At 39.3% G+C, this 11,778-nt stretch overlaps 1 protein-coding gene across 2 annotated transcripts in view; it reads right to left on the bottom strand.

Moving 5' to 3' along the window:
* The window catches only part of RNASEL (ribonuclease L), a 41,219-nt gene that overhangs the window by 5,149 nt on the left and 24,292 nt on the right, over positions 1 to 11,778 (bottom strand). For both annotated transcript variants that reach the window (XM_023728098.1, XM_004372891.2), the window contains one exon: positions 5,906 to 6,038. In XM_023728098.1, coding sequence (XP_023583866.1) covers positions 5,906 to 6,038 — 133 coding nt within the window. The remainder of the gene's footprint in view (positions 1 to 5,905; positions 6,039 to 11,778) is intronic.

The following is an 11,778-nucleotide window of genomic DNA, read 5'->3' on the forward strand; positions in this document are numbered from 1 at the left end:
TTTTTTTTTTTTTTTTTTTTTTTTGCAATGCTGATGATTTCTTTGTCCCTCTTACTTTCCTGTGCTGAATTCCTTTTTGTTTGTGGATTTTTTTCATTTCTTTTGTTTTTGTAGATTTTGTTTTTACTGACACTTTATGTTTTTCTTCTTTATTTTGATAAGTAGGTTTGTTAACTTTCTTTATGGTTACCTTGAAATTTGCCCTTATGTTTCTAGGTTTAAACCAGTCTATTATTACTTGGTATCACCTTGCCTTTCTCTCCATTAGAAAGTTCTATACCTACACCATTTATTCCCTCTTTTATTGTTCTGATGTTATTGTCATTTACAGATTAACCTCTCTGGTTCCCTGTTGTAATTCCTTTGGTTTTGGATAGTCCTTGAGAGTTCATTTCCTAGGTTGGTATCTGGCTGGTACAATATAGTGTCCTAGATTCAGGCTGTGGTCTGATGTCGTTTGTTCTCAGACTGAAGGTCTCCCTTTAATAAATCTTTTAAGTGTGGTTTGGTTTTTACATATTCTCTTAATTACTGTTTATCTGAAAATGTCCTAATTTCACCATTATATTCAAATGTGAGTTTTACAGGATATATTATTCTTTGTTGGCAATTTTTTTCTTTCGAGGTTTTATACATGTCATCCCATTGCCTTCTTGCTTGCGTGGTTTCTGTCAAATAATCGGAGCTTAGTCTTATTGTTTCTCCTCTGTATGTGACTTTTTGTTTTTCTCGAGCTGCTCTCAGGATTCTTTCTTCGTCTTTTGTTTTATCAAGTGTGATTATGATATACCTTGGTGATTTTATTTTGGGGTTTATCCTATATGGGGTTCGTGGAGCTTCTTGGATGGTCAGCTTTTCATCTTTCATGATATTGGAGAAGTTTTCTGTCAGCAGTTCTTCAATGATCCTCTCTGTGTTTTCCGTTTTCTCCCCCTGTTCTGGAACTCTGATCACTTGCAAATTTTTGCTTTTGATTGTATCCCACATAATTCTCAGGGTTTCTTCATTTTTCTTCATTCTTTTTTCTGATTTTTCCTCAAACAGAGTTGTATCCAAGTGTTCACCTTCAATTTTGCTGATTCTGTCTTCCATCGTTTCAAACCTGCTCCTCAGCCCTTCTATGACACTGTCCATTTCTGAAATCTTGTTACCTTTTGGATTTCTAATTGTTGTTTTTGTATGATTTCTAGTCATGAATTTATATTGACATTTTGTTCCTGTATTTTCCTGAATTTTTCTATTTTTTTGTCTGTATTTTCCATGAATTTGTCTGCCTTTTCCATGAATTTGTATATTTTTTCCTCATTTTTGTCTGTTTTTTGCTTCAGCTTTTGGATGGTTCTGAATATTAGAGATTTGAATTCCCTATCAGGTAGTTCTAGTGTCTTTTCTTCTACTGGAAAGTCATCTGGTGTTTTATTTTGGATGCCTATTGGAACCATCCTGTCTTTTTTCTTTATATGTTTTGATATTGTCTGCTGTCTTTGGGACATTCAGTAGTTATTTTCTTCTTTTACTGATTGTAGATTTGTTTGTTTTGTCCTCCTTTTTTGTTTTATTTGGTTATTTCTGAGCAGGTGGGCTGTGCATTCTTTGTTGTTTGCTCATCTGTGGGCACAATATTTTTCACCTCCTTGTCCAATAGGCAGGGCCAGTCGCTCAGTCATGGTGTTGCAGGGCAGGTCTAGCTGAAGGGGAGGGGCTGGGATGGGTTTTTTGTGGCATGTACTAGGGCAGACAGTGTGGGCCAGGAATCAGTGCAAGGCAGATTCCAGTAGGCCATGCCTGTGCTGCTTAGGGGTGTGATGTTCAGCACTCAGTGCAGGTAGGCAGGAAGGAGGGGGGAGACTGTGATGTGTACAGCTAAGATAGGTGTGGGAAAGAGGAGAGAGAAGACAGAGAAACAGGACAAATAAATAAAGCAACAAATAAAAGAGTGGTAAGAGAGCTTGCCATTGGAGTGGATAGATGAAAAACCAACAAATGGAGAAAAACAAAAAGGAAAAAAAAGGGAAAGAGCAAAAAATAAGTAAAAATTAGGAAAAGAAAAGAAAAGAAAAGAAAAGCCACCAGGAATCCCACCAGTGTGGCTGTGAAGACTAAGGAAGTGGCTCCCAAGCTGCAAAGTACAGCCTGGCTAGAAGGGGTAGAGGTATCACACAGCACCAGGTATTCAGGAGACAGGAGAAGAAGGTAAGTATAGAGAGATGAGAAACTGAGAATGAAGAAAGACAAAAGAGGAAAAAAACAAAGAAAAAAGGAACGTCCCCAGGGATACCACCACCGCAGCTGCACACACCAGGGAAGTGGCTCTCAAGCCTCACAGTACAGCCCGGCTAGAAGCCAAGAAGAGACAAACAAAACAAACAAAAAAAGTCCTGGGGATCTCACCAGCATGATTCCCCAGTCCAGCGGTGCTTCACAGCCTTTCAAGAAGAAGTAAGGATGGCACATGGAGACAGGTGTTCAAGAGAAAGGAGGAGGAGGTGGTGAGAGGCATGGAAGAAACCAAAAGAAGCAGAAAAAAGCAACACCAGCAACAAACAAATGGCACTCGGGGAGCCAGCTGGTGTGGGCGGGGTGAATCCAAGCAGCACACAACTGAAGCTGGTGCCTCCCAGCCAAAAGACTGTGGCTGGCGGGAAGCAGAGGAGGCCGAGGGGAGGTGGAAGAAGGGTGGGGAGTAGGAAAGCATATATCGCTAGTTACCAGGTGCTCTGTCTCCTCTGGGAGCACCGTGAAGCTGCTTTCTTGTACTCCCTGTCCACCGATCTCCAACAGGAGTCCAAGATGGCGAATCCATGCTGTGTTAGCTGATAGAGGACCTCTGCACGTATCTCTCCTTCTCTCTGTTCTCTGTCAGTTTCTTATTCCATTCAGCGCTTGGCTGAGTTCTTTATCTCTTCATTTGATGCTTAGGGTTCCAGGCTGACATTTGGCTTTGTTTGACTTAGTTTCTCTGGTCTTTGCTGTGGAGGAACAGCATGCTACTTCTGTCTATAGCACCATGTTGGCTCTGCCTCCCTGAACTATACAGTATTTTTATTATTTTGCCCACCCTTCCAAATTCATACTTGATAATATTTACCCCTTAAAGAGAGTTGACAGACTGAAACCAGGCCTGGCAGCCATTGCCAAAATGAGTGCTTTAGGCTTTTTTTGTGTTTGTTTGTTTTGTTTTTAAGAAGTATGTATCTAAAAGGTCTCCCAGGGAAACTTTTTTCAGATTAATAACCAGTTGCCATTGAGTCAGTTCCCACTCATGGTGACCCCATGTGTGTCAGAGCAGAATTGTGTTCCACAGGGTTTTCAGTGGCTGATTTTTCAGAAGTAGATCAACTGGTCTTTCTTCCAGGGCACCTCTGGATGGACTTGAACCTCCAACCTTTTGGTTAACAGCCAAATGTATTAACTATTTGCACCACCCAGGGACACTTTCAAATTAATGCTGTCCTCAAAACTCTGTGCTCTCATAGTTAGAAGGCATTTGGAGTAAGAAAATAAGATGCAACAACCATACAGCCAGAGTGTCACTTAAGAAGAGTAACTGGGGTAGTTGAAAGAAAGGACACAGCAGTGTACGCTGGAAAACTTGACCTGGTGCTGCAAAAAATTAAACATGTGACCATGAAAATGGGCAAGTCACTAAAATCAGCAAAAAGAACAAAGTTTAAAAATGAATTAAAAGGTAAGACTGTGTCATAGATTGAATTGTGTCCCCCCAAAAACGTGTGTATCAATTTGGCTAGGCCATGATTCCCAGTGTTGTGTGGTTGTCCTCTATTTTGTGATTATAATCTTTGTAACACCAGCTTTACCCAGGTCACTTCCCTGATCCAATGTAAAGGGAGTTTTCCTGGGGTGTGCCACCTAATACCACCAAGAAAGAAGCACCAGGAACAGATCGTGTCCTTTGGACCCAAGGTTCCTGCGTAGAGAAGCTCCTAGTCCAGGGGAAGACTGATGATGGTGAAGACCTTCCTCCAGAGCCGACAGACAGAGAAAGCCTTCCCCTGGAGCTGACGCCCTGAATTTGGACTTGTAGCCTTCTGGACTGCGAGAGAATAAACTTCTCTTTGCTAAAATCATCCACCTTGGTATTTCTGTTGGAGCAGCACTAGATGACTAAGACAGACTAGAAGTTGATCAAAACTCAATATGAGTCATTGACATTTAGCAGAAAGAACCACTGGACTGGAAAACAAAAGAACAGGGTTCTCTTCTGAGCTCTGCCACTCTCTGGCTGTCCAGGCCTGGGTAAGTGAAGTACTGCCTCTGTGCCTAGATATCCCTAACAATTAAATGAGTTGGTAGACTTGATACCATCTCAGCTTTGTGTAGTGGAGTGGCTTATGCACATGTCCTCTGTAGCCAGACTGGTTGACTTCCCATCCCGCTGCATCCACTGCTGGCTCTATGCCTTTGGAAAAATTATTCATCTGTGCCTCAGTCTGTCCATCTGCAAAATGGGGATAATTGCCTCAGAGGTTGTTATAAGGATTCACTCTGGTAACATGGTAACATCCATAAAGTGCTTAGCAAAATAGCTGGCACTTAGTGAGCACTATATAATTGTTAGCTATTATTGTATTTTTTCTCAAATAACATGCCCACATAAATAATACACCCACACATATAAAATGCATATAGCACACCTAGGAAAATAATGCAAGAGTGGGTTGCGCAGTTGGCAAAAAACATATAATGTGCAAGTTATTTGCTTAAAAATACTGTACTATCATGTTTTGGTTTCAAAGTCCTCTGTCTTGACAAGTTTAAGTTTTAGCTGAAGTTTTATAGACATTCATTTAGTAGAGTCATGGCACACTAACCATGCTAGGATATAACAACAGACAAGACAAAGGATAGCCCCTACCCCCACGGAACTTACAGGCTAGCAGGCAAGACAGACGTTAAGCCAGCAATTATGAGGGTGATGTGGACTCTAGAGACAAGCGAGGGAAGGAAAGCACAATGAGACCCAGAAACAAAGAGGAGAAACAGAGTCCTAGGTCAGGCCTAGAATGGGGCGATATTTGTGTTAGTTGAAGACATGGAGATTGCAGACCCTCTCACAATACTTTGCACGTGTGTCTGGGGCACTCAGCTCACATCATTTAGCCATTGCTTCTTCACTTTTCTCTGCCCACAGGGATCATGCTGTATTCTCCTTTTTATCTTCATGACCTGGCTAGGGCCTGATGCATAGTTGGGATTGATAGATATTTGTTAACTAATAATAATTAAAGCTCTGATAGTACTGACTAGATCAAGATGGTGATTAATTTTGTAGTGTTTCCTTTTATTTTGTTCAAGTTAGGTGAAACTTTTCTTGGAGGAGTTTGAATGATCATCTCTTCTCTGTAGTCCATCTTCTCAGCCAGAATGGAGGTCTGGATGTGGTCCTCAGGGCTGGGCCCTTCACTGGAAGAGGAGGAGGTAGGTCTCTTGGGACTTGGCTCATGGTGAAGCCCCACCTTTGGGCTCTGCTCTAACTGGCTGCTCTTTCACAATGGTAATAAGATTATTAGTCAGACCCCTGTCAGAGAATGAGGCTTGAGGGAAAGAGCCACAGCAAAGGAAAAGATCCATGGCCCGGGACAAGGCCCTTCTAAGGGGGCACCTGGATGAGTGTATCAGGAGGGTCTGGGACCTGGAAGAGAGAGAAGAGGCTGGCCTCTGAAAGGAGGAACAAATACCCAAGAGGGCAAACGGGGCCTGGGTACAGCAAGGGAAGGAAGGAATATCACCTCTTTCACCTGCTTGTTGGGCCAGGCCCAGGGTATAAGACAAGTAGAAAAAACTAACATAAAACATTTAGAACCACTTGTCAGAAGAGGTAACGATGACATTATACAGATTCTTATTCCTGGAATAACCCACAGATCATAGAAATTTTTTGTACCTTAGTAGTCCACTCGGCAAAACTTGTGGAATGTTTAGGTGGCCTTGGTTGCAGTATTTGGAGGATGTCACTATTAGTTTTTCGTTTTTTGATGTCGGATTCATTTCCCACATTCCGAAGGGTCCTATAGCGGCTGAGAATGACAGAATTATCATGATCATTCCATCCTTTCCAGAAAAAGAAAACTGTTAGATTTTTATTTTTAACAAAAGTGGTAATAAAACAACTGAATCAAAAAAGAACTTGAACAGAAATTTCTCCAAAGAAGATACACAAATGACTAATAAGCACATGACAAGATGTTCAGCATCACTAGTCTTTAGTGAAATGAAAATCAAAACCACAATGAGATACCTACCACCTCACACTCACTTGAATGACTATTATCAGACAAATGGAAAATAGTAAGTGTTAGGGAGGATGTGATAGGAATGTAAAATGGTGCAGCCACTGTGGAAAAGTTTGATGGTTCCTCAAAAACTTAAATATAAAACTACCATATGACACAGCAACTCCACTACTGGATATATACTCACAAAAATTGAAAGTAAGGACTTAAACAGATACACGTACACCGATGTCCATTGACGCACTATTCATAATAGCTAAAGGGTGGAAACAGTCCAAGTGTCTATCAATAGATGAATGGGTAAATAAAATGTGATATATAGATAGAATGGAATATTATTGACCTATGAAATTTTGATACATGCTATGTCATGGACAAACCTTGAAAACATTGCTGAGTGAAATAAGTGAGACACAAAAGGAAAAATATTATATGATCCCACCTATATAAAATATCTTGAATAAGCAAAGGCATGGAGACAGAGAGTAGACTGGTTACCATAGGTTAAGGGGAGGAGGAAATAGGGAGTTATTGTTTAGTGCATACAGAGTTTCTCTGGTGATGAAAAAGTTTTAGAAATAGGTAGGGGTTATGGTTGCACAACATGGTGGATGTAACTACTATCATTGAATTACATACTTAAAAAATGATTAGTGCCCATCAACAGATGAATGGATTAACAAATTGTGGAACATACACACAATGGAATTCTATGCAATGATAAATTATAATGACAAATCTGCAAGACATCTCATAACATGGATGAATTTGGAGTACATTATGCTGAGTGAAATAAGCCAATCACAAAAGAACAAATACTGTATGAGACGACTACTATAAAGTAACAACAGAAGGTTTACACAGAGGAAAAAAGAAAACAACATTCTTTGATGGTTGCCAGAGATGGGAGTGGAGGGAGGGAAAATCACCAATTAGATAGAAGACACAAGTTAATATAGGTGAAGGGAAGGGTAATATATTATACGATGGAAGTCAGTATAATATGACCAAGGCAAGAAAGGACACAGAAAGAAGCATAAGAATAAAGGGCATCTCACTAGGTCTGGGATGGCTTTAGTGATTGCCAAGTCCCCTGGGCCAGAAGTAGGACCCCTCATGTGCCCTGAGCCATTCTCCCAGCCTTGGAGAGAGAACAAATTAACAAACAATGGAAAAAATAATCTATGAGCTCCCCTAAGCCAGGAATTCAGTGTAGACACAGCTCCTTTGCCTAGGCACAGGCATAAGGAGTCCACAGACTCTGAGTGCCTTTCTCCCTGCAGAGACTTGTGTGGGCCCATTTCAACAGCGTAGGCCCTCATTACCACAGTACAACAGGGTATATACTTGAAGTCTAACTTCAACTGTTTCAGCTGTGAAGTGACAGGTTCGTGACTTTTGACACTGCTCTGCCCATTAAGCGGGGTCTTCACCTACTCACATCAGGGGCCTGAGGACTGGTGGCTCCACTCATGCCACCTAGCCACCTGCGACAGGGGCCCAAGGATAAGTGGTGCCCCCTAGTACTTACAGCCTACAGCACTGAGTGCTTCCACTCCAGCTGCAAAACCCACCCACCTAGTGGCAGTTCTGGCCACCTGGTGGCAGGATGTTGGAGCTTCAGGGGTGCTGGTGATCAGGGTAGCTCTCACAAGCAGCCTATTTGGGCATATCAAAACAAAACAAAACAAGAAGCTAGGAAACAGTAAGAAAACATAAAGTAAATAAATATAATAAATTATTGATGGCTTGGAGACAACATTCAATACCAAATCACATAAAGAGGCAGACCATGATGGCTTCAGCAAGCTCCCAAAATAAAGAACCAAGAAATTTTCCAGAGGAAGAGAATTTCTTGGAATTACTGAAGGCAGAATACAACAGATTAAGACACAGAACTCTTGAAGAGATCAGGAAGGAAATTACGCAAAACGCAGACCAAGCAATAGAGGAATTTAAGAAGATTAGAGAAGAGCATAATGACAAATTTAACAGGCCACAAGAATCCATAGACAGACAGCAATCAGAAATCCAGAAGATTAACAATGAAATGTCAGAATTAGACAACTCAATAGAAAGTCACAGGAGCAGAATTGAGACAATGGAAGTCAGAATTAGTGAGATTGAAGATAAAGCACTTGACACCAACTTATTTGAGGAAAAATCAGATAAAAGGATTTAAAAAAATGAAGAAATCCTAAGAATTCTGTGAGACTCTATCAAGAAGAATAACCTACGGGTGACTGGAGTACCAGAATGGGGGGGATAACAGAAAATACAGAGAGAATTGTTGAAGATTTGTGGGCAGAAAAATTCCCTGATATCGTGAAAGCTGACAAGATATCTATCCAAGATGCTCATTGAACCCCACATAAGGTAGATCCCAAAAGAAAGTCACCAAGACATATTATAATTAAACTTGCCAAAACCAAAGATAAAGAGAGAATTTTAAGAGCAGCTAGGGATAAACAAAAAGTCATCTACAAAGGAGAGTCAATAAAAGTAAGCTCGAACTACTCAGCAGAAACCATGCAGGCAAGAAGGCAATGGGATGACATATATAAAGCCTTGAAGGAAAAGAATTGCTAGCCAAGAATTATATATCCAACAAAACTGTCTCTCAAATATGATGGTGAAATTAGGGCATTTCCAGATAAACAGAAGTTTAGGGAATTTGCAAAAACCAAACTAAAATTACAAAAAAAACTAATGGGAGTCCTCCAGTTAGAAAATCAGATAACCCAAGACTAGAACACAGGACTGAACAACAAGATATCAACCCAGACAGGGAAGTCACAAGAATAAATCAAAGCTAAAACACTGAAAATAGGGAAACAGAGATGTCCATATGTAAAAGATGACAACATTAAAACAAAAAAGAACTACTACAAAATGTAGACGTAGATTTTTCATATGGAGAGAAAATCAAGGCAATATAAAGAAATAAAAGACTGGTTTAAACTTAGAAAAATAGGGGTAAATATTAAGGTAACAACAAAGGAAACTAACAATCCTACACATCAAAATAAAAAATGAGAAAAATATAAAGATTCAGCAAATACAAAACCAACAACAATGAAAAAGATGAAAAGAAAATACATAAAGAAAAATGACTCAGCACAGAAAATAAAGGGGAACGAAGAAACTGTCAACAGCACACAAAAAAAGACATCAAAATGACAGCACTAAACTCATACCTATCAATAATTACACTGAATGTAAATGGGCTCAATGCACCAGTAAAGAAACAGAGAGTGGCAGAATGGATAAAAAAACATGATCCGTCTATATGCTGCCTACAAGAGACACACTTTAGACTTAGACACAAGCAAACTAAAACTCAAAGGATGGAAAAAAATATATCAGGCAAACAACATTCAAAAAAGAGCAGGAGTGGCAATATTAATCTGACAAAATAAACTTTAGAGTAAAATCCACCACAAAGGAAAATGAAGGACACTATATAATGATCAAAGGGTCAATACACCAGGAGGACATAACTAAAAAAATATTTACGCACTCAAGAACAGGGCTCCAAAATACATAAAACAAACTCTAACAGCATTGAAAAGAGAGATAGACAGCTCCACAATAATAGTAGGAGATTTCAACACATCACTTTTGGTGAAGGACAGAACATCCAGAAAGAAGCTCAGTAAAGACACAGAAGATATAAATGCCACAATCAACCAACTTGATTCCATAGATATATACAGAACACTCCACCCAACAGCAGCCAAGTATACTTACTTTTCCAATGCACATGGAACATTCTCCAGAATAGACCACATATTAGGACACAAAGCAAGCCTTAACAGAATCCAAAGCATCGAAATACTACAAAGCATCTTTTCTGACCCATAAAGCCATAAAAGTAGAAATCAATAACAGAAAAGGCAAGAGAAAAATATCAAATACATGGAAACTGAACAACACCTTGCTCAAAAATTACTGGGTTATGGAAGAAATTAAGGAGCGAATAAAGAAATTCACAGAGTCAAATGAGAATGAAAACACATCCTACCAGAACCTTTGGGACACAGCAAAAGCAGTGCTCAAAGGTCAATTTATAGGAATAAATGTACACCTCCAAACAGAAGAAAGGGCCAAAAATCAAAACATTAACCCTACAACTGGAACAACTAGAAAGAGAGCAGCAAAAGAAGCCCTCGGGGGTCAGAAGAAAGGAAATAATAAGAATTAGAGCAGAATTAAATGAAATAGAGAATAGAAAAACAGTTGAAAGAGTTAACAAGACCAAAACCTGATCTTTGAAAAGATCAACAAAAATGATAAACCACTGGCCAAACTGACAAAAGAAAAACAGGAGAGGAACCAAATAACCCATATAAGAAATGAGATGGGTGATATCACAACAGACTCAACTGAAATTAAAAGAATCATAACAGAATACTATGAAAAATTATACAACAAATTTGAAAACCTAGAGGAAATGGAAAAATTTCCATTAACTACCTACCTAAACTAACACAAACAGAGGTAGAACAACTAAATAAACCTATAACAAAAGAAGAGATTGAAAAGGTAATTAAAAAACTCCCAGCAAAAAAAAAAACCCTGGCCCTGACGACTTCACTGGAGATTTCTACCAAACTTTCAGAGAAGAGTTAACTCCACTACTACTAAAGGTATTTCAGAGCACAGAAAAGGATGGAATACTCTCAAACTCATTCTATGAAGCCAGCATAACCCTGATACCAAAACCAGGTAAAGACACCACAAAACAAGAAAATTACAAACCAATATCCCTCATGAACATCGACCTAAAAATCGTCAACAAAATTCTAACCTAAAGAATTCAGCAATGTATCAAAAAAATAATTCACCATGACCAAGTGGGATTCATACCAGGTATGCAGGGATGGTTCAACATTACAAAAACAATCAATGTAATCTATAACATTAATAAAACAAAAGAACCACATGATCTTATCAATCGATGCAAAAAAGCCATTTGACAAAGTCCAACACCCATTCATGATAGAAACTCTCCACAAAATAGGTATAGAAAGGAAATTCCTCCACATAATTAAGGGCATTTATACAAAGCCAACAGCCAACATCATCCTAAAATGGAGACAGTTTGAAAGCCTTCCCTGAAAAAGGGAACCAGACAAGGATGCCCTTTATCAGCACTCTTATTCAACATTGTGCTGGAGGTCCCAGCCAGAGCAATTAGACTAGAAAAAGAAATAAAGGGCATCCAAATTGGTAAGAAAGAAGTAAAAGTACCCTTATTTGCAGATGATATGATCTTATACGCAGAAAACCCCAAAGAATCCACAAGAAAACTACTGGAACTAATAGAAGACTTCAGCAAAGTATCCAGATACAAGATAAACATACAAAAATCAGTTGGATTCCTCTACACCAACAAAGAGAACTTCCAAGAGGAAATCACCAAATCAATAGCATTTACAATAGCCCCTGAGAAGATTAAAATACTTAGGAATAAATCTAACCAGAGATGTAAAAGACCTTTAGAATGAAAACTACAAGACAC

Source organism: Trichechus manatus, unplaced genomic scaffold, assembly GCF_000243295.1.
Source record: "Trichechus manatus latirostris isolate Lorelei unplaced genomic scaffold, TriManLat1.0 scaffold00021, whole genome shotgun sequence".
Taxonomy (NCBI): domain Eukaryota; kingdom Metazoa; phylum Chordata; class Mammalia; order Sirenia; family Trichechidae; genus Trichechus; species Trichechus manatus.